This window comes from Melanerpes formicivorus, unplaced genomic scaffold (genome assembly GCF_026170545.1).
Source record: "Melanerpes formicivorus ecotype bairdi unplaced genomic scaffold, bMelFor1.0.p_v2 SCAF_80, whole genome shotgun sequence".
NCBI lineage: Eukaryota > Metazoa > Chordata > Aves > Piciformes > Picidae > Melanerpes > Melanerpes formicivorus.
The window spans coordinates 2,356,353-2,378,111 of record NW_027142432.1 but is presented as its reverse complement, the minus strand read 5'-3'; the positions used below and the strand labels follow the sequence as shown (position 1 = coordinate 2,378,111).

Here is a 21,759-nt window from a genome sequence, read left to right as displayed (position 1 = left end):
AGGCTTGGAGGAAGGCACTCAGGAAATAAAACTGTTACTAAAAGGCTCTTTATTTATTTCCCTCCCCCAGATCTGCACAGCACTTGGCCTAAAAGCTGTCGAGATGTTCTGGAGGAAAGATCTCAGGAATGAATTTTAATGAAAAGTTCTTTATTTCTTAACCAAAGAAAGAGCAGAGGTCCTGCTGCACAAACTCTTGGTCAGCACAGCAGAGAATGTGTAAGAAAAGGGATGACAGTTTTATAAAGAGTAAAAAAGCACCACCACCAAATGCGGAAGCCAGGCTGGGCCTGCACTGAGGGACATCAGAACTGCTCTGCAGAAGTGTTTATTCCTTCTGAAAGCATCCAGTGATCAGTTTGCTGAGGGCAGCCTTGAGCTCCTGGTTCCTCAGGCTGTAGATGAGAGGGTTCACTGCTGGAGGCACCACTGAGTACAGAACTGACACCACCAAGTCCAAGGATGGGGAGGAGATGGAGGGAGGCTTCAGGCAGGCAAAGATGCCAGTGCTGAGAAACAGGGAGACCACAGCCAGGTGAGGGAGGCAGGTGGCAAAGGCTTTGTGACGTCCCTGCTGAGAGGGGATCCTCAGCACTGCCCTGAAGATCTGCACATAGGACACCACAATGAACACAAAACAGACAAATGATAAACAGGCACTGAGCACAAGAAGCCAAAGTTCCCTGAAGTAGGATGTAGAACAGGAGAGCTTGAGGATCTGGGGGATTTCACAGAAGAACTGGTGCAGAGCATTGCCCTGGCAGAGGGGCAGGGAAAATGTATTGGCTGTGTGCAGCACAGCATTGAGAGCTCCAAAGGCCCAGACAGCTGCTGCCAGGTGGAGACAAACTCTGCTGCCCAGGAGGGTCTCATAGTGCAGGGGTCTGCAGATGGCAACGTAGCGATCGTAGGACATGGTGGTGAGGAGAAAATACTCTGCTGAAAGGAAAAATAGGATTAAAAAGACTTGTGCAGCACATCCTGCATAGGAGATGTCCCTGGTGTCCCTCAGGGAATTGGACATGGATTTGGGCACAGTGGTGGAGATGGCACCTAGGTCAAGGAGGGCGAGGTTGAGGAGGAAGAAGTACATGGGGGTGTGGAGGTGGTGGTCCCAGGCTATGGTGGTGATGATGAGGCCATTGCCCAGCAGGGCAGCCAGGTAGATGGCCAGGAAGAGCCAGAAGTGCAGGAGCTGCAGCTGCCTTGTGCCTCTGAATGGCAGGAGGAGGAAGTGGAGGATGGAGCTGCTGTTGGACATCTGCTGCCTCTGGCCATGGAGACCTGTCCAAGGAGGGAAAGGCAGTGACAAGTTAGGGCACACTTCTCTCAGCCTCATTGTAACCCCTGTCCGTGAGCTGCAGGAGGAATGGATCAGCTCAGTCCCATCACTACCCACCCATGGCAGAGTTCATCACAGCTTCAAATGCAGCAAGTACCTAGAATTGCCATGAAGATTCCTCTGGTGTCAGAACAGAAAGTGACCAACAGCCCAATCCTAGGGAACAAGAGTCCTGTGGTGGTGGGTTGAACTTTCCCTCCCATCATTAGCTTTTCTAGACCAGCTCCATTAGAAGCAAATGAAGCTGTATTGACAAGCAAGAGCTACACTCTACAATGGAATGCAATGAACAGGTACAAAACATACAGGAGTGACAATATTAGACATGAATTTACAATTAGCAAATGGCATGACACCCCCTGGTCAGAGACCAGGGAAGCTGTTCCACTGCCCGTAATCCCTACCCCCCTGTTCCAAGAGAGAAGGAGGAGAGGAGAGAGAAAAAAAGCAGTGGGTTAGACTTATCCAAGGCCAGCCAAAGCAGGGGATGTCTCCTGAGTGAAGCAAAACAGCTGAGATCAGAAGAGAAGAGAGAGAATTGTTATGGTACAGCTCCTCTGATTCCAGATATTTATCCAATGAATTTGTTTAGAATAATCTTTTCTTTTCCTTTTCACACCCAAGAGTGATCTATTTATTTTGTTTCTACTTTTCTGCTCAAAATCTGTAACTAAATTTTAAAGGCATAGCCTAAAACCACCACACCCATGGAGAGGTGGAGAAACAGGGAGCAGGCCTGCAGTGCTGCAGAGACAGTGGAGGGAGGAGAGAAAGGCAGAGGGACTGAGAGTGAAACCTTCTCCTTCCCCAGCTCAGCTCTCTGCTGCTCGCAGGATGGAACCAAAGGGCTTTGGTCGTCCTTCTGTGTGCACACTCCAGGAGCCTTCAGCTGAGCATCAGCAGCCAAGATGGAGATGCCTCCAGGAGCTACAGCTGCAGTGTCCTGCACCCACAGCCTCACAGTGTCAGTGACTGCAGTGACTTCTCCAGTGAGCTCTCAGTCATCCTCCCAGTCCTGGACAGCTTGAAGCTCTCTCTGCCTTCCTCATCTCCCTGAGATCCTCTGGCAGTGTCCTCAGCCCTGCTGTGCTGTGCTGCTGCTTGCCAGAGCTGTCTCCTGCAGCACTGCCTGCTTGCTAGCAGCACCTTCCAGCCCATGAGTCTGGCCCAATAGGGCAGCAGATGTCCAGCCCAAGGTGTTTTAATGACTCGTGTAGTGGCTTTCGGTGCCCTGTAACCCTCAGGGACTGAGAAGCTGATGAAACCTCTCCAGAAGTCAAAGTCAGATTCAAACTCTGAAGTTTCTTCTACTCTTAATGGGTCCCAGTGAAGCATACCTGGAAAGGGTCCCCAGGGTCTGGTTAGAGCAGAAGGAGACAGTGGATGCAAGGGAAGCATCACTGGAGGCACTGAGGCACCTCCAGGCTGTGGTGAGAGCAGAGAACTGAGGCAGTGCTGACAGGTCAGGATAAGCAGCTCAAGGTGGCTCTGCTGCTAAGGAAACCTGGAGGGGTTTCATTGATCCAAAGGGCCAAGCACTGACCCCCAGCCCCTGGCAAGGCAGATCCTGTCCCTCACCTGTGGCTCAGGGCTCTGATTCACCCTGTGAAATCATTTTTATCAGATGCTTTGTGTAATAAAAACCTCTCCAATTAGCTGCAGAAACCTTGGCAATAATTAGAGGTTCAGCAGTATTTAATGAGCCCCATGGAGTATTTGGGGCTGATTACATCATCCTTAGGTACTGCCAGGAGACTCAGCCAAGGTACTGCCAAGAAGCCTCTCAAGAAGTCCAAGTCAGAAGCAAACTCCAAAGTACCTTGAAGCACTGATTGGCCTCACTGAGGCTTGTTACTGACAAAGGCTCCCCAGGGACTCGTTAGAGCAGCTTGTTAGAGGCCAGGATTGCACGGAGACAAAGGCAAAGTACAGGGCAGAAAAACTTGCCTTTGGTCTGTGAAGCAGAAAGGCCAAGCCCTGACCACTGTCCTTTGAATAGAAGAACCTGAAAGCCTCAAAGCAAAGTTTCTCCTCCCAGGCTGTGGTGGCAGAGGCAACTGCTGGAGCCAAGGGCACAAAGACTTTGGTCCTGTTGGGCCTCTCAGCCTTGCCAGAGCCCTTGGACATCCCTACTGCAGCCTCTCCTACACTGTCCCATGCCTTTAGGTCTTTCCCTTCAGGCTGCTGACACCAATCTTGCTTCCCCTCCCATCTCTCCCCCTGCCATTTCCTGACACATCTGGAAGAGTGGTTGGAGCGCTTCAGGTGGTGTAGCCTTTCTTTGGAGTGGACACAATCTGTACTGGGAAGGAGTCCTGTTATGGCTGTTATTGATATTTAATAATTGGCAGCACCAAGGGAACGTTAGGCTCAAGGTGAGGGGAAAATTCTTCTCAGAAAGAGGAATTAGTCCCTGGAATGTGCTGCCCAGGGAGGTGGTGGAGTCACTGTCCCTGGAGGTGTTCAAAACAAGATTGGATGTGGCTCTTGGAGCCATGGTTTAGATGTCAGGGGATGTTGGGTGGTAGGTTGGACTTGATGATCTCTGAGGTCATTTCCAACCTGGTTGATTCTGTGTTTCTGAGGTTAGAAGGTGACCAAACCAATGTCTGGTGACAAACCCAAGAGATTCCAAAACGTAGTGAAAGGTGAGGAGAACATCTCCTGCCCAGCTGATGGAATGAGAAACTCAAGAGGCTCCCAAAAGCAACAGAAAGAAGGGAAAAGAACCTCAGGAAAGTCTTGCTCAGCATTGCTCTATGAAATGCAGACAGGCCTTAGGCCTGGTCCTTGCAATGGGAGCTTAGGAGAAGACAGAGGCTTAGGGCCTGCTCTTGAAGGTGACCTTTGCCCCAGCTCTTCCCAGGGAGGTCCTTGCTGTCCCCTGTTCTGCTCCCTCAAGCAGACCAGCACTCACACATGCCCTGCACTCTAACAGCCATGCAAACAAAGGTGAACAAGCTCAGGGTTATTGCTCCAACCAACTGCTTGAGACTGAAGCCCAAGGCAGGAATCCACAACCATAGCCAGGCCCAGAGCTCTGAGAAGCCCCAGGTGGTGTCTTCCTTTTGCACTTCATGCAGAATCTGCTTGGTTCCCATATCTCACTGATCACAGAATGGGCTGGGCTGGAAGGGACCTCCAAAGGTTATCTTATCCAACCTTCCCAGGGACAGCCTCAACAAGATCAGGTTGCCCAGAGCACTGTCAAGCCTCACCTTCAATATCTCCTGGGATAGGCACCCCAACCCCCTCCCTGGGCAACCTATTCCAGTGTTCCACTACCCTCATGGTGCAGAACTTGTGCTGGCTCCTCCTTCCTGCACAATCCTGCTTTGTTCCCATCTCTCACCCATGTCTATGGATGTCCTTCCTCTCTGATCCATGGAAACACAACAGCTTGTGTTCAGTGCTGTGCCCACTCCTCCTTCTGAGGCAAAGACCATGCCTGGAGCCATTCCCTCCTGAGCAGCTATTTCTGCAAACTGTTTCACTCCTCCCTGGGAAGCTGATCCTGCACCTGCAGTCCTATTCCAGAGGACTGGGAGAGCAGAGATCTTCACCATGGCCTTTTCTGCTTCACTTTCTCCTGAGCAAGGCAGAAAGCATCAGGCCAATCTGTGCCAAGCAGAGGCCCTTTCCTTTGCAGCATTGTTTCATTTGTGCCATTTCACATCTCCTTGGACCCAACTTTGAGTCTCTCACTGATCAGCCACAGTTGTAGTTGGGAGCACTGCCCCAGGGGCACAGATTCCTGACCAGCTGAGGGGTAATCTTTTCCTGCCTTTACTGCCACATCTCCAATACTTTCCCTTTCCTCCTGGTGCTGCCCACACTGTGTGTTTGTTCCTCATTATGGGATGGTGACAGCCTGGATGGGTGCACACCCTGAGTGTTTTTTCCACAGAGGTGCCTTGACTTCAGGCAGTCAATGTTTGCTAATCAGTTAGGTTGCATCTCTGGACACATTTGGAATGTCTCTTCTTTGGATCAGGAGCCTCTTCCATCCCCATCCTGTGCTTCTAATTCTGGGTTATCCTTAAAGGAAGTGTTCATCCACAAGCTCAACAGGAGCACCAGTGTGCACTTGCAGCCCAGAGAGCCAATTGTATCCTGGGCTGCAGCAAGAGAAGTGTGGCCAGCAGGGCCAGGGAGGTGATTCTCCCACTCTGCTCTACCCTGGTGAGATCACACCTGGAGCTCTGTGTCCAGTTCTGGAGCATCTATTACAAGAAGGATCTGGAGGTGCAGGAAGGTGTCCAGAGAAGGGCCACCAGGGTGAGCAGAGGGCTGGAGCTGCTCTACTATGAGGACAGACTGAGAGAGTTGGGGCTGTTCAGCCTGGAGAAGAGAAGGCTCCAAGGATTCCTTCTTGTGGCCTTCCAGTATCAGAAGGAGGTTACAAGAAATTTGGGGAGGGACTTTTTAGGGTGTTGGGTAGGGATAGGACTGGGGGGAATGGAGCAAAACTAGAAGTGGGGAGATTCAGATTGGATGTGAGGAAGAAATTCTTCCCCATGAAGGTGGAGGGACACTGGCACAGGTTGCCCAGGGAGGTGGTGGAAGTCTCATCCCTGGAGGGTTTTAAGGCCAGTCTGGATGTGGCTGTGAGCAACCTGCTCTGGTGTGAGGTGTCCCTGCCCATGGCAGGGGGTTTGGAGCTGGCTGATCCTTGAGGTCCCTTCCAACCCTGACAATTCTGTGATTCTCAGTATGTCCAAGAGGTATTATCAGGTATTGGAATTCCAGTGAATGCCCTCCCCCCTCCAGCCCTTCCTTAAGGCTCTCAGGGCAGTTGGTGCACCCCCAGCAGTTGCTCTCATCAGCTCTCTGTGTTGTGTTCTGTGTCCATCCAGAATGGACATTTGCTGCCAAGGGTTTTCTTTCTAGATTCAGGTGATGAGATTTTCAGTTCCCTTTCTCCTTCTCTTCAGTCTGCTGTTCCTTCTCCTGCACTAGTGCCTGCTGGGACAGGATCCATGTGATTAAGAGGAACCCAGTGGCAATTTCTGGGGAGCCTCAGATTCACTGGAGGTGATCTGCACCATGCAATGTCCAGAGCAATGTGAACCCTACAGCACTCAAGGGAACAAATAGTTAGAGAGCAGCCCCATGGAGGACCTGGGAGTTGTGGTGGACAGCAAGTTCTGCATGGGACAGCAATGTGCCCTGGTGGCCAAGAAGGCCAATGGGATCCTGGGGTGCATTTGGAAGACTGTGGTCAGCACTTCCATGGAGGTTCTCCTCCCCCTCTACTCTGCCCTGGGGAGGCCCCACCTGGAATATTGCATCCAGTTGTGGGCTCCCCAGTTCAAGAGGGACAGGGATCTGCTGCAGAGGCTGTGAGGATGCTGAAGGGACTGCAGCACTGCCTGATGAGGAGAGGCTGAGAGGCCTGGGGCTGTTTAATCTGGAGAGGAGAAGACTGAGAGGGCATCTGATCAATGTCTATCAATATCTGAGGGCTGGGGGTCAGAAAGGAAGGGACAGGGACAGCCTCTGCTCAGTTGTGCCCTGCAAGGACAAATGCAATGGATGGAAACTGCAGCACAGGAAGTTCCACTTCAACAAGAGGAAGAACTTCTTTACTGTAAGGGTGACAGAGCCCTGGAAGAGGCTGCCCAGAGAGGTTGTGGAGTCTCCTTCTCTGGAGACTTGCCAGCCCTGTCTGGATGTGTTCCTGTGAGACCTGCACTGGATTCTATGGTACTGTTCTGGCAGGGGGAGTCAGAGATCTCCAGAGGTCCCTCCCAACCCCTAACATCCTGTCACCTGTGACCCTGTGAATTGTCACAGGGCTCTGAATCCGAAGGAGATCCCAGTAGGAAATACCAAGGTTCCAGCTACAAATCATGAAGTCTGAGCTTCATCTTCAAGGATCCTTCTGAAGTCACCTTCCACTGCCCCCTTGGGCTCTTCTGGGCTCTCAGCTAATGCATCCATGTGGCAAGTCCAGATGCCTTCAAAGCAGTGTAAGTTGTTCACAGAAGCTGAGAGGCTCTTTCCATTTCACTTGGAGGGCTCCTGATTGTCATGGGTTGAGTTGACTCTGCTGCTGTTATCCAGACCGTGCTGCAGTCATGGCAGCCTCAGAAATGAAAGTGCTGGCTGGAGCAAAGGATGATGGGGCTTGAAGTTCAGGTTGCAGCATGGGAGGCTGCCTGTTGCAGTTGCTGCTTCTGGGTTCTGGGGCTTTTTGGATGTTGGTTGCTCTGCTGGGATGGCAGTGGGACAGGGAGGGATAGGGGAGCAGCTCCCTGCTTTGGGCTTTTGCCTTGCTTGCTGCTGCTTGCTGCTGCTTTCCACTGTGCCTTTTCTGCACACAGGCTGAGGTCACTGTACTTTTGTATTCTGATGCTCTGATTTGCTCAGGAAACTCTTCTCTCATTTGTTTCTGTATCAACACAAAGAGGTTTTGTGTGGTATTCTTTTCCCCTCAGTTCTGTGTTCGGGGGAGGCAGAGAGGTTAAGCTGCTGGTTCAGCTGAACCCAGCACATTCCTTTTCTGGAGCCCAACATGGGGCAGGAAAACAGCTGCCTTAATGAGGACAGATTTTGGCAGGATTGAGGTAACAAAGAGAGAGAAGAAGAGGATTCAATTAAGGTTTGAGGCTTATCAACAGAGTTTGACTGAAGTTTTCTTTCCTGTGGTGTGTTCACTACATTGATGGATTTGCTTTCAGGGGGCTGATGAGCTACAGTCCTGGTTGTACTGGTGATGGTGCTGGGTGTTAGCTTAGGGCAATGGCTCATAGCTGTTCTGTCCACTGCTGGGCAGCTTGCTCTGGTTTCATCCAGAGCACTACAGGACACTCCCAAGGAAACCACTGTGAGATCTGCCCAGATACTGGAAACTGAGGAGTGGCAGGGGGTGGGGGAGGGAAGGGGCAAATTCTTAGTCTGGTGGTCACCTCTGGTGCTTTGGAATTTCAGCCCTGAGCAAGTGCAAAATCCTCCCCAGCTGGGGAAAGCTTTGGGAAAAGTCTGTTGTCAGCCTGGGAGTTCCTGAGAGACAGAAATCACTGCAATGTGCTTGGGCCTGGCCCATGCCTCTCGATCCCTTCTCATCTCTGTGCAGAGGGCTCAGGGGCAAGAGAAAGTCTCTGGACCTACAGACAGTGCCACAGGCATGGCAGCTGGGTTAGAGAAGCAGCCTGTGCCAGGATCAGCTGCCCCTCATAGCGAGTGGTGCTTATGACCAGGATTGTGGCCCAAATATTACCAGAACATGCTTCTGTGTGTGTGACTCAAACCCCCTTTGTCCCCCCTCCCTTCTGGAGTTGGGGGGGGGGACCTTGGCAGCACTGAGTCCAGGTCAACAATCTGCCTGGGCATGTTTCCACCCCTGTGGCAAACGAGGCCCAGGCTACATGTTTGTTTGCCCTGTTTACAGCGTGTGCTTATGCTCATTTGGCAAAGTATCAGTTGATTGGTTAATTATTGTGTTAGCAGTGGGTGCTGACTGGAGCAGTATTCTTTGGGGCAAATGGTAAATAGGAGTTGTTTGGTAAACAAGTGCCCCCCACGCTGGTGTCCGTGCCTATGCCTGCGTGCGTCTCTGTGCCGCTACGGTCCGCCTCGCCCGGGACTTGAAGCAGCTCCAGAAGGCCTCGCTGCACATTGCCACTGTTGCCCGGCTGGGGGCAGTGCCGTGGAGCGTGGGGTCAACTGCCGCATGAGCCATCGCCACGGGAGGAAACCATGGCAGCCCCTGTGCACCACCGGTCCTGAAGCGCTACAGCCCCCAGAGCGGGGAACCTTTGCCAGGTGCTGCGCTTCGTGCAGCCAGCGGCAAAAGCCTCTGAAGCTTCCCCTGGGAGGCTCCAGGACCTTTGTGCTCTGGGAGAAGCAGCAACCCCGCGGCACAGCCACGCGGTCAGCGCCGTTCTCTAGTTCCTCATGAGGGCACAGCCATGCCGCGCTGTCAGGACTCTAAACACATCACCAAGGAAAGATTTCATGAGGTTCTCAGCTCGTGAGGAAGCCAAACCTTTGCTTTATAGAATTTGGGTTCAGGTAGTGCTGAAACTGTCCTGGGTTGAGGGTTTGCCGGTCACCGACCAACCCCTCCCCCACTGCTTTTCCAATCAGTTTCAACTCTAAATTCTAGAACTCATTTGGTTCCTCTGAAGTGCCCAGGCACAAACGTTCTGCAGAGGTGGTTCCACCAACCCAATACTGCTGCCTGTGAATAGAAACTAAATCCCCTGCTGCATAGTTTGTATATCAATAGGCTACCAATATATCTATTCATTGATATCCTTGCTGCTCATTCCTGAGGGCACATCTACAACACTCCTGTAGGGAAAAAGAAGCCTACAAGGAAAGCAGCTGATCCTGCAAAGGACCAGGAGGGATCAGGGTCCCCATGGGAACAAGAGAGAGAGCCTGGGCTGCTGGCTTGGTTCTTATCTCTGGCTTTGGAAGATGGCCAAGGACAAACAGTGGATGAAACAAGCAGCAGGCCCCAGCAAGGCAAAGGAAATCTCTGCTCCTCTGTCCAGGCCTGCGTTTCAGCTGTGAAGGAACTGTCCCAGGAGTTCCATCAGCTCCAGAAGAAGTTTTTGTTCCCCACCTGTACAGTCCTGTGTTTCAGCCATGAGGAGCAGCTGCTCCCCTGTCCAAGGGAGAGAATCTGAGAGGCACACACCACAGCACACCCTCTGCTTTACTTGTGTGACCATGGGGAGGACATGAGGAAGTGGAAGGGAAAATCCAATCCAGTCCTGGCTGCAGGAGTCTGTGACTTACAGGGGAATTGTCCCCCCAGAGATGCTGCCTCAGTTTCCAGTGGGAAATGGCCTAAGAGCAGGGAAGTTGAAACTGCTTCTGGTCCTCCTGAAGGGACTCCCAAAGCATCTTCACAAGATGCAAGGGACCCCAGGCAGAATTAGAGGGGCTCTGCCTCCAACCAGATGGAGGGGAGAGACAAATTTGTTTGTTGGACCACACAGAACCAATGGCCTGGCAAGTTGAAGCCATGAGAGGATAAAGCTTTAATAGATACAGGTGCCCAGAGTGCTCTGACACCATCAAACCATGAGGGGTGGAACCCATTTGTGTTTCTGGTGTGACAGGAGGATCCCCACACCTGGATGTGTTGGAAGCTGAGTGCTGGGATGCAAGCCACAGTTTGCTTTCACTTGGAGGCATGGAAGGAGTCACGGGACTCAATTGGCCCAGAGCTGGAAACACAGCCCCAGCATTTGCAGCATTTGGACTGGGCATGGACTGACCCAGACAGTGCTAGAACAGAGTGGAGCTGCAGAGCACCTGCAGTGAGCAGCCCTCTGGGTACTGCAAAGCGACCTCCTGTGGACAGTGCCTGAGGTGTGCTGCTGATTGCTGCTGGGCATGGTGCAGGTGGCACAGAATGAGGGCTTGGGAATGTCAAAGGTTAGGTTGATAATTTGCTGCCATTACTCCACACCATCCTGCCTCATGCCACCTTCACAAGGACAGTGCTGGCTGGAGCAAAGTACTACAGGGCTTGAAGTTCAGATGGCAACATGAGAGGCTTCCTGTTCTGGTTGCTGCTGTTGGGTTCTGGCTCTCAGGTGCTGGCTTTTTGCTGAGGGGGAGGGCTGCAGGTGTTTAACTCCTGGCTGCTGCTGCTGACTGCTGTGCTTCTTTCTGCAAACAGCCTCAGGTCAGTGTGCATTATGGGATCTCTTTTGGGTTCAACTCTTTTGTTCTTATCTCAAGTCCTTATCTCAACCCAGAGGGGTTTTTTGGTTCCTGTGTGTGTTATTTTTCCCTCACTTCTGTTTTGGGGGGAACAGGCAGCTTAATCTCTTCTCAGCTCTTCAACCTGTTCCAGCTTCAGAGTGGAAAGCCAACAGAAGCTTTCTGAGTTCTTCCAAAGATCTCCATCAGCTTCCCCCTACACCCTCCAAAGACCCCAAAAGTCACTCCTAGGACCATACAAATCCCAAACACCTAAGATCACCTGAAAGCCCCTGCAGAATGCCTCTGAGATGCCACTCAAGACTCCTCTGAGAACCTCATTTTCCCCTCCCTGAACTGGGCACACAGCTCCACCCCATCCCTTGGGAGCAAATGCCCCCAAAATTCAGGCACTGAGGCAGGGATATCTGAAATAAAAGCAAGCAGACAGGATTTGGGTAACTTTTGGGTTTTATTGAGACAATTGGTCAATGGACAGAGGATTTCTTACCCCAGGGAGACACAAAGCACTGGGGAAGAACCAGACAGACCCTGGCAAAGCCCTGCCCAGCTCCACTGGGCGCTCCAGGTATGCCGACTCAGCACTGTAATTGTTCTCATTAGCAATAATTGGTGTTCAGATGGGCAGGAGGTGTTTGTTGCTGCTGGTGTCCCCAGTCCCTGAGAACTGCAATGGAAAAATAGATGCTTTTGGTGCTGGGAAGGCCTTCTCAGAGGGGTCACGATTACTCAAGAGATTCTAGGTGGATTTATGCCTCCCCTGCAGTGCAGGCTGCTCTCTGGTGTGGGTGCAGCGGTGATGGTTGAGGGATCGCTTCTCGCTAAAGCTCTTACCACAATCAGCACAAGTGAAAGGATTCTCACCAGTGTGGGTGCGGCGGTGAGCAATGAGAGTGCTCCTCTGGCCGAAGCTCTTCCCACAGTTAGCACAGGTGAAAGGTTTCTCACCGGTGTGGGTGCAGTGGTGGCGAATGAGAGTGTCCCTACGGCTGAAGGCCTGACCGCACGCAGCACAGCTGAACAACTTCTCGCCAGTGTGCACACCACGGTGCTCTGTGAGAGCTCGCTTGTTGGTGAAGCTCTTGCCGCAGTCAGTACAGCTGTAGGGCTTCTCACCATTATGGATGAGTTGGTGCTGGATGTATCGAGTACTCGTGGTGAAGCTCTTGCCGCACTCAGCACAGGGGAACAGATGCTCTCCAGTGTGGTTGCGGCGATGGATGGTGAGAGTGGAGTTGCGTTTGAAGCTCTTGCCGCAGTCCCTGCAGGTAAAGGCCTTCTCACTGGTGTGGGTGAGGTGGTGTTGCCTAAGGTGAGAGAGCTGTCTGAAGCGCTTGCCACAGCTGTCACAAGAGAAGGGCTGCTCTCCAGTGTGAGTGAGGCAGTGCTGGGTGAGTTGGCCGCGCAGGGTAAAGCTCCGGCCGCAGTCAGCACAGGTGAAAGGTTTCTCTCCAGTGTGGGTGTGGCGGTGATGGGTGAGATGACCGCGCTGGGTGAAGCTCTGACCACAGTCCACACAAGAACGGCTGCTCTCCAGTGTGGGTGCGGCGGTGCCGAGTGAGATTGCCGCGCTGGGTGAAGCTCTGGCCGCAGTCAGCACAGGTGAAAGGTTTCTCTCCGGTGTGGGTGCGGCGGTGCTGGATGAGCTCGGACTTCCAGCGGAACCTCTTGCCACAGTCACCACAAACTAAGGGCCGGGTGCCAGGTTGTGGGCAGTGGTGCTTCACTAGCTCTGAGCCACCTGGGAAGCTCTGCCCACACTCAGGGCACTGATTCAGCTCTTTCGGTGACACTGAGGGACCTGCTCTGGCTTCATCCTCCTCCATACATTCCTCCCCCTCATCCTGCTCGCCTTCATCATCATCATTATCCTCCTCTTCATAGTTGTCATTCTCAGCATCATCCTGCATCTTCTCCTCTTTTTCCTCCTCATCCTCCTCTACCTTTGTACTGCATATTGGCTTCTCCAACTTGATCTCTGGGTGCTGCTTCTCCTCCCAGCTCTTGTCTGGGTTCTTCTGTGAGGCCATACTGTGGGAGGGAGGGGTCACAGCTCTGCAATAGGGAAGATGGAAGCACCTGAGCCCAGGACCTCAAACCCTCAGATCCTGCCTAGGTCATGACAGTCCCTGACTCCCAACACCCAGCTGGGGGAGAGAGTACAGAGGGGACCTCAAACCTTCAGTTTCTGCCACAGTGTGGGCACAGAACTCTAATACCTGTGCTGAGACCCCAGGTTCCTGTGATCAGTGCGCTGAGGCACCCTGGGACTTACACATGGTCTTGTCCTACTCTGCTCGACCCTGGTGGCCATGGCAGGGTGGTTCCTGGTCCAGCCCCTGTCCTTTGATCTCCCCTGGCTCAGACAATGGAGGCAGCAGCACTGAACAAGGAACACCAAACCACCTCCAACCTTCTCCCACCACCCTCCAGATCCCAACCCCCAAACATCATCCCCTGCTCACAACTCACCCCAGCAGCCTGGAGCATTCCTCAACTCCCACAACACCTGATGTGCCTCAGAGCTCCTGGAGAGGTGAAATATGCTGGACAGGAGGAGGTGGAGGAGGTTGGGAGCTGCCCTGGGGGCTGGGGTCTTGCTGTTAACCCACTCTGGGTTTCTTACCTGTTGGGCTGCTCCAAGGGACAGGTCTGCAAATTCTGCTCTTCCCCAGCACACAGGGACAGGGATGATGGAGAGAGGACTCAGCCCCTGACAGAGAGAAGCAAAGGGCTCAGGGGAGAGCACTGATCTGCAAGGGATGGTTCAACACTGCCCAGGACCAGGCAGCACAGCTCAGCCTTGCTGGGGGCAGCTCCCAAGCCCAGCAGCACAGCCACAGCACACAGCCAGGGCTGCTCAAGATGGGAGACCTCAACAAGTGCAGACTCAGCTCCTCGCCCAGCACACAGCCCCCAGCACACAGCCCCCAGCACACAGCCCCCAGCACACAGCCCCCAGCACACAGCTGCAGGCCAGCACCACAACACAGCTGCCTCCACACAGCCTCTCCCAGCCCTTGCCTAAAGCTTCCTCCCACTGCCTGCCCAGACCTCTGCTGCCTGCAGCTGCATTTGATAGCAGATCTTGCTCTGGACCAGCTCTCCTCCCTGGCTCTGCCCCAACCACATCCAGTCTGTGCTCAGCTCTGCACTGCACACACCTCTCTGCTGCCCACTTCCCAAGAGAAGATAACAACAGCCCTCAGAACACACACAGGGGGAGCTTCATGATCTCTGCAGATGCAGCAAAGGGGGAATGGACTTGGGCAGCTTCTCGCTAAACCTCTTCAGCCCTCAATGGGATGCTGGAGGAGTCTCTGGCTCCTGCCCAAACCTCACACCTCCAGCACCCTTCACACACCTGCAGCCCAAAGAGACTCAGTGGAAAGGGTTTTGCTTTCTTCTCTCCCTGACCATTTCTCTCAGCTTGCTCTTTGCAGTTCCCTGGAGCTGCCACTCCACAGCCCCAAGAGAAAATGAGGTTGGATGGGAGGGCACAGTGCCCATGGGCTGCTGTTCATCTCTCAGCTGACACAGGCAGAGCTGCAGCACAATTCACTCCTTTCACCTCCTCAAATGCTGCCAGATTCTGCCATTCCCTGCACACATATTTGCCACCTGGGCCCTGGATCCTCTCCCCTTTTTGGGGGGACAAGGCCTAATTCCTACCTGACCACTCCCAGGCCCTTCCCTCATTCCCAGCACATCCATGGCCCTGCTGCCTTGGCTGTCCCATGGCCCTGTGTCCCTCACCTCCACTGCCACTGCAGCTGGAAGGGTGGAGTGGGAAATGCTGTGGCTGAGGAAGGATCTAAAGAACTGGGCTGGAAGCAGCAGCACAAGGATGGAAGGGGCCTGAGACTAAAGGCTGGGATCAGCTGGAGGGCTGAAAGAACAGCACCAAGCCAAGGGGGGGTTACAGATGAGGGCTGGGGAGGGACCCTGCAGACACCTCAGGCAGCAACTGATGAGAGCAAGGGGGACAGAGAGGGAGTGAGACCTCAGGTGACTCCTGCCATGGGCTATGGCTGGGCTGTGTGGCTAGGAGCCCTGAGTGCCTGCTTGGGCTGTGCTGCATGTCAGGAGGGGTCAGGGGACTGTCCTGAGCCAGGCAGGGTTTGGGGCTTTGAGCTTCTGGGGTCAGCTGCTGCCAGCACCATTGCAGGTAGGAGCCAGGCAGAGTCACACAGCTGCTGAACTAAGCCCTCCCACCCCCTGCAGCCTTCACCCTCCATCTCTCCATCCAGTGCTCCATCTCCACTCACTTGCTGCCCTCTCAGAGTCCACAGGGCCACAGCAAGTCCCCAGGGCTGATCTACACACCCACTAGGGTCCAACAGAAGCCCCTGGATGAGAGCATGGAGGAGAATCCCTGTGGTGGGTGGAAAGCACTGGGATGTCTTAAACCAGAAAGTAGAGACCTCCAGAAGGGACAGCAGAGTCCAGAGGGACACCACAAAGTGTCATCAACTCCTTTGGCAAGGTTCAAAGAGAGCCTCTGGCTCCTTAAACCTAAGGCAATACCCTGCAGAACAAGGTGGAGGAGCTCAAGGGGACAAGCTGGAGAGGGGGCCCAGGGCAACCTCCTGAGCTTCAACAAGAGCAAGGGCAGGGTCCTGCCCCTGGCCTGGCACAATCCTCACAATCAGGACAGGCTGGGGGAGGAGGGGATAGGAAGCAGCCCTGCAGAAAAGCACTGGGGGGTGCTGCTGGACAAGAAGCTGGGCAGGAACAGACAGGGGGAGCCTGCAGCCCACAAGGCCAAGGGCAGCCTGGGCTGCACCAAAAGCAGCATGGCCACAGATGGACAGAGGCCATCCTGGCACTTGGCTCTGCTCTGCTGAGACTTCACCTGCAGCACTGCAGCCAGCTCTGGAGCCCTCAGCACAGGAAGGACATGGACCTGATGGAGAGGGCCCAGAAGAGGGACACAAAAATGATCAGGGGCTTGGAGCAGCTCTGCTACCAGGACAGGCTGAGGGAGCTGGGGGTGTTCAGCCTGGAGAGGAGAAGAGAAGGCTCTGGGGAGAGCTAAGAGTGACCTTCTGGTACCTGAAGGGGACTACAAGAAGGCTGCAGGGACAGCACCAGAGGCAATGGCTTCAAACTAGAGCAGAGCAGATTGAGATTGGAGGTGAGGAACAAGTTCTGCACCAGGAGCCTGCTGGAACACTGCAACAGGTTGCCCAGGGAGGGGCTTGAGGTCCCAGCCCTGCAGAGGTTCAAGATTTGGCTGGACAGGGCTCTGGGCAACCTGAGCTAGTGCAGGATGTCCCTGCTGACTGCAGAGGGGCTTGGACTGCAGCACCTTTGCAGCTCCCTGCCAACCCAAACCACTCTAGGATTCTAGGAGTCTAAGTGCAGCCTCCAGGGAGAGCAGGAAAAAGATGCACACTCTGCACAAATGCTCCAGAAGCATTCCAAGTGCCCTCAAAACCAGCAGCACAGCTCTGCTGCCACACAATGCCAGGCTGCAAGGGACCCCAAGGCTCAGCTGCTCCAACCTTGCCAGCTGACACTGGACTGGAAAGGAGCTGGCCCAGCCCCCTGCCAAGCTGAGCCTTCCAACTCTGCCCTGCAGGGGAATCCACCACTGCCCTGGGGAGAGGATTCCAAGGGCTGACTGGCAGGGAAAAGCTTTTGCCTCTGCAGGGCACTGTGCCACTTCAGCTCAACTCTTGCAGCAGCTCTTTGAGATCTGCCTTTGGAGCACCACAAACTCTGAAGCGCTGCAGTGCAAAGCAGCTCAGCTTCAACTTCCAACTGCCTGAACTCTCACATTTTAAATTCAAGGCAGGGGCCAGGCTCACACCCAGCCCCCAAGCTCAAGAACCAGCAAGTAAGGTCAGAGTCAGCTCCCAAGCACAAGAATCCAGATCAGAAATGCAGAGCCAGCCCCCAGGCTCAGAGCCAGCTCCTAAGTTCACATCCAGGCCCCAAGCTCAAGAACCAGCAGCTAAGATCAGAACACTTCCCAAGCTCAGAGCCAGCCCCTGAGCTCAAGAACCAGCAATTAAGGTCAGAACACTTCCCAACCTGAGAGCCCCCTCCAGAGCTCACACCCAGGCCCCAAGCTCACAAGCCAGCAAACCAAACCAAACCAAACCAGGTTGGAAGAGACCTTCAAGACCCATCAACCAATCCAACCCACCCAAACAGCTAACCCATGGCACCAAGTACCTCATCAAGTCTCCAAATAAGGTCAGAGCCACAATAATAACCACAATAATAAGCAAATAAGGACAGAACCACTTCCCAAGCTCACAGCCAGCCCCTAAGTTGAAGAGCCAGCCTCCAAGCTCCAGAACCAGCAACTAAGGTCAGATCCACTTCCCAAGCTCACATCCAGACCCCACGTTCAAGAAACAGCTCCCAAGCCAGCACCTAAGGTCAGAACCATTTTCCAACCTCAGGAAGCAGCTCCCAGGTTCCAGTACCAGCAACAAAGGTGAGAGCCAAGCTCCAGAGCCAGCCCCCACAAGCTCAAGAGCCAGCCAGAAAGGTCAGAACCACTTTCCAAGCTCAGAGCCAGCCCCTAAGCTCACAACCAGCCCCCAAGCTCAAGAACCAGTCCCTGACCTCAGAGACATGCCCTGAGGTCAAGAACCACACCCCAAGCCCAGAGCCAGCAACTAAGCTCAAAACCCCTTTCCAAGCTCAAGAAGCAGCAACTAAGATCAGAACAATTCCCAAGCTCAAGAGCCAGCCCCTAAGCTCAAGAACCAGCAACAAAGGCCAGAACCAAGCTTCAGAGCCAGCAATCAAGGTCAGAACCACTTCCCAAGCTCAAGAACCAACCCCTGACCTCAGAGACAGGCCCTGAGGGCAAGAACCACACCCCAAGCCCAGAGCCAGCAACTAAGGTCAGAACACTTCCCAAGCTCACACCCAGCCCCCAAGCTCCAGAACCAGCCCCCAAGCAACCTAAACCAAAAGTGCAGACTCAGCTCCCAAGCTCAGAGCCAGCAACTAAGGTCAGAACCACTTCCCAAGCTCAGGAACCAGCCTCCAAGCTCCACTACCAGAACAAAGGTCAGAACCAAGCTCCAGAGCCAGCCCCCACAAGCTCAAGAACCAGCAAGTAAGATCAGAACTGCTTCCCAAGCTCAAGAAGCAGCAACTAAGGTCAGAACAATTCCCAAGCTCACAGCCAGCCCCCAAGTTCAAGAGCCAGCCCCTATGCTCCAGAACCAGCAACAAAGGCCAGAACCAAGCTCCAGAGCCAGCCCCCACAAGCTCAAGAGCCAGCAGCTAAGGTCAGAACCCTTTCCAAGCTCACACCCAGACCCCAGGCTCAGAGCCAGTTTCACAACTTTGCTTATTTCAAGTTCCCTTCATTGCACTTCTGCTAAGTGTCCAAATTGAAGCAGCCAGAGAATGCTTTGGGCTGGAAGGGACCCCAAACATCAGGCAGCTCCAACCCCCTGCCATGCCCACAGACACCTTCCACCACACCAGGCTGCTCAAGCCCTCATCCAACCTCACCCTCAGCACCTCCAGGGAGGGGGCAGCCAGCACCTCCCTGCCCAACCTGCTCCAGGCTCTCACCACCCCCACTCCAAACTATTGCCTCCCAAGCTCCACTCCAAATCTGCCCTCCTCAACCTTCAATCCAGTCCCCCTCAGCCCATCACTCCCAGACCCTCACCAAAGTCCCTCCCCAGCTCTCCTGCAGCCCCCAGCAGCTACCACAAGGCTGCTCCAACCTCACCCCACAGCCTTCTCCTCTCCAGCCTCAACAGACACAGCTCTCACAGCCAACCCCCACAGGGGAGCTGCCACAGCCCTCCCACCACCCCCAGGGCCTCCTCTGCACCCCCTCCAACAGCTCAACCTCCTGCCCCTCTTGGGGGCACCACAGCTGCACACAGCACTCCAGCTGCCAGCACACAATGCTGCCAGCACAAAAACCATTGCAGCAAAAGCCTCAAGCTGTGCTCAGCTGCCAAAACCAAAGGGACCTCAACTTAACCACAAGAGGAAGGGACCAAACTCAGCCAAGACACTGATCCAACACCCAAGGCTGCACAAAACAACCACCAACAGCTTCCAGCAACTGCAGACCTGCAGCTGGGCTGCAAAGCTCTGCAGAAGAAAACCACTCCAGAAGGGCTCCAGGGCCTACCTGGGTCATGACACTCCCTGACTCCCAACACCCAGCTGGAGGAGAGAATGCAGAGGGGACCTCAAACCTTCAGGTTCTGCCACAGTGTGGGCTCAGACCTCTAACACCTGTCCTGAGAACCCAGGTTCCTGTGATCAGTGCCCTGAGGCACCCTGGGACATACAAGTGGTCCTGTCTTACTCTCCTCGAGCCTGGTGGCATTGGCAGGGTGGTTCCTGGCCCAGGCCCTGTCCTTTGATCTCCCCTGGCTCAGACAATGGAGGCAGCAGCACTGAACAAGGAACACCAAACCACCTCCAACCTTCTCTCACCACCCTCCAGATCCCAACCCCTAAACATCACCTCCTGCCATACAACTGACCCCCAGCAGCCTGGAGCATTTATCAACTCCCACAACACCTGATGTGCCTCAGAGCTCCTGGAGAGATGAAATATGCTGCACAGGAGGGGGTGGAGGAGGCTAAGAGCTGCCCTGGGGGCCTAGGATCCTGCTGTTTCCCCACTCTGGGTTTCTTACCTGTTGGGCTGCTCCAAGGGACAGATCTGCAATCTCTGCTCTTCCACAGCACACAGGGGCAGGGATGATGGAGAGAGAGGGACACAACTCCTGCCACAGAGAAGAAAAGGGCTCAAAGGAGAGCACTGACCTGCAAGGGATGGCTCAGCACTGCCCAGGACCAGGCAGCACAGCTCAGCCTTGCTGGGGGCAGCTCCCAAGCCCAGCAGCACAGCCACAGCACACAGCCAGGGCTGCTCAAGATGGGAGACCTCAACAAGGTTGAGTCTGGATGTGAGGAGGAGGTTCTTCCCCATGAGAGTGGTGAAGCCCTGAAATGGGTTGTCCAGGGAGGTGGTTGAGGCCCCATCCCTGGAGGTGTTTAAGCCCAGGCTGGATGAGGCTCTGGCCAGGCTGATCTAGTGTGGGGTGTCCCTGCCCATGGCAGGGGGTTGGAACTAGATGATCCTTGTGGTCCCTTCCAACCCTGACTGATACTATGAGACTAAGTGCAGAGTCAGCTCCTTGCCCAGCACACAGCCCCCAGCACACAGCTGCAGGCCAGCACCACAACACAGCTGCCTCCACACAGCCTCTCCCAGGCCTTGCCTAAAGCTTCCTCCCACTGCCTGCCCAGGCCTCTGCTGCCTGCACCTGCCTTTGCCAGCAGATCTTGCTCTGGCCACAGCTCTCCTCCCAGGTCCTGCCCCCACCCCACACACTCTGTGCTCAGCTCTGCCCTGCACACCTCTCTGCTGCCCACTCCCCAACAGAAGATCACAGCAGCCCTCAGGACACATACAAAGGGAGCTTCATTATCTCTGGAGATGCAGCATAGAGGAAGGGACTTGGGCAGCTTCTTGCTACACCTCTTCAGCCCTCACTGGGATGCTGGAGGAGTCTCTGACTCCTGCCCAAACCTCACACCTCCAGCACCCTTCACACACCTGCAGCCCAAAGGGACTCACTGGAAAGGGTTTGGCTTCCTTCTCTCCCTGACCATTTCTCTCAGATGTCTCTTTGCAGTTCCCTGGAGCTGCCACTCCACATCCCCAAGAGAAAATGAGGTTTGATGGGAGGGCACAGTGCCCATGGGCTGCTGTTCATCTCCCAGCTGACACAGGCAGAGCTGCAGCACAATTCACTCCTTTCACCTCCTCAAATGCTGCCAGATTCTGCCATTCCCTGCACACACATTTGCCACCTGGGCCCTGGATCCTTTCCCCTTTTTTGGGGAACAAGGCCTAATTCCTGCCTGACCACTCCCAGGCCCTTCCCTCATTCCCAGCACATCCATGGCCCTGCTGCCTTGGCTGTCCCATGGCCCTGTGTCCCCCACCTCCACTGCCACTGCAGCTGGAAGGGTGGAGTGGGAAATGCTGTGGCTGAGGAAGCATCTAAGGAACTGGGCTGGAAGCAGCAGCACAAGAATGGAAGGAGCCTGAGACTAAAGGCTGGGATCAGCTGGAGGGCTGAAAGAACAGCACCAAGCCAAGGGGGGGTTACAGATGAGGGCTGGGGAGGGACCCTGCAGACACCTCAGGCAGCAACTGATGAGAGCAAGGGGGACAGAGAGGGAGTGAGACCTCAGGTGACTCCTGCCATGGGGGATGGCTGGGCTGTGTGGCTAAGAGCCCTGAGTGCCTGCTTGGGCTGTGCTGGATGTCAGGAGGGGTCAGGGGACTGTCCTCAGCCAGGCAGGGTTTGGGGCTTTGAGCTTCTGGGGTCAGCTGCTGCCAGCACCATTGGAGGTAGGAGCCAGGCAGAGCCACACAGCTGCTGAACTAAGCCCTCCCACCCCCTGCAGCCTTCACCCTCCATCTCTCCATCCAGTGCTCCAGCTCCACTCACTTGCTGCCCTCTGAGTCACCAGGGTCCTACAACGTCACCAGGGCTGATCTACACAGCCAGCAGGGCCCAACAGAAGCCCCTGGATGAGAGCATGGAGGAGAATCCCTGTGGTGGGTGGAAGGCACTGGGATGTCTTACACCAGAGAGTAGAGACCTCCAGAAGGGACAGCAGAGTCCAGAGGGACACCACAAAGTGTCATCTAGCTTAGTTCATTCCCACAAGGCCTGCACCCACTCTCTACAAAGGAACAGCAC

At 54.4% G+C, this 21,759-nt stretch overlaps 2 protein-coding genes across 2 annotated transcripts in view; both read right to left on the bottom strand.

The window, feature by feature from the left end:
- Nucleotides 1-328: 328 nt before the first annotated feature.
- Nucleotides 329-1,093, bottom strand: LOC137454441 (olfactory receptor 14A16-like; the record flags this gene model as incomplete). Its single annotated transcript, XM_068164480.1, has 1 exon — nucleotides 329-1,093. A coding segment is annotated over one exon (765 nt), but the record flags the coding sequence as incomplete, so codon positions are not given.
- A 10,550-nt stretch (nucleotides 1,094-11,643) lies between these two features.
- Nucleotides 11,644-21,759, bottom strand: part of LOC137454440 (zinc finger protein 850-like) — a 107,579-nt gene continuing 97,463 nt past the window's right edge. The window contains 2 exon segments of the mRNA XM_068164478.1: nucleotides 11,644-12,543; nucleotides 12,545-12,716. Coding sequence (XP_068020579.1) covers nucleotides 11,769-12,543; nucleotides 12,545-12,716 — 947 coding nt within the window. The 3' untranslated portion in view covers nucleotides 11,644-11,768.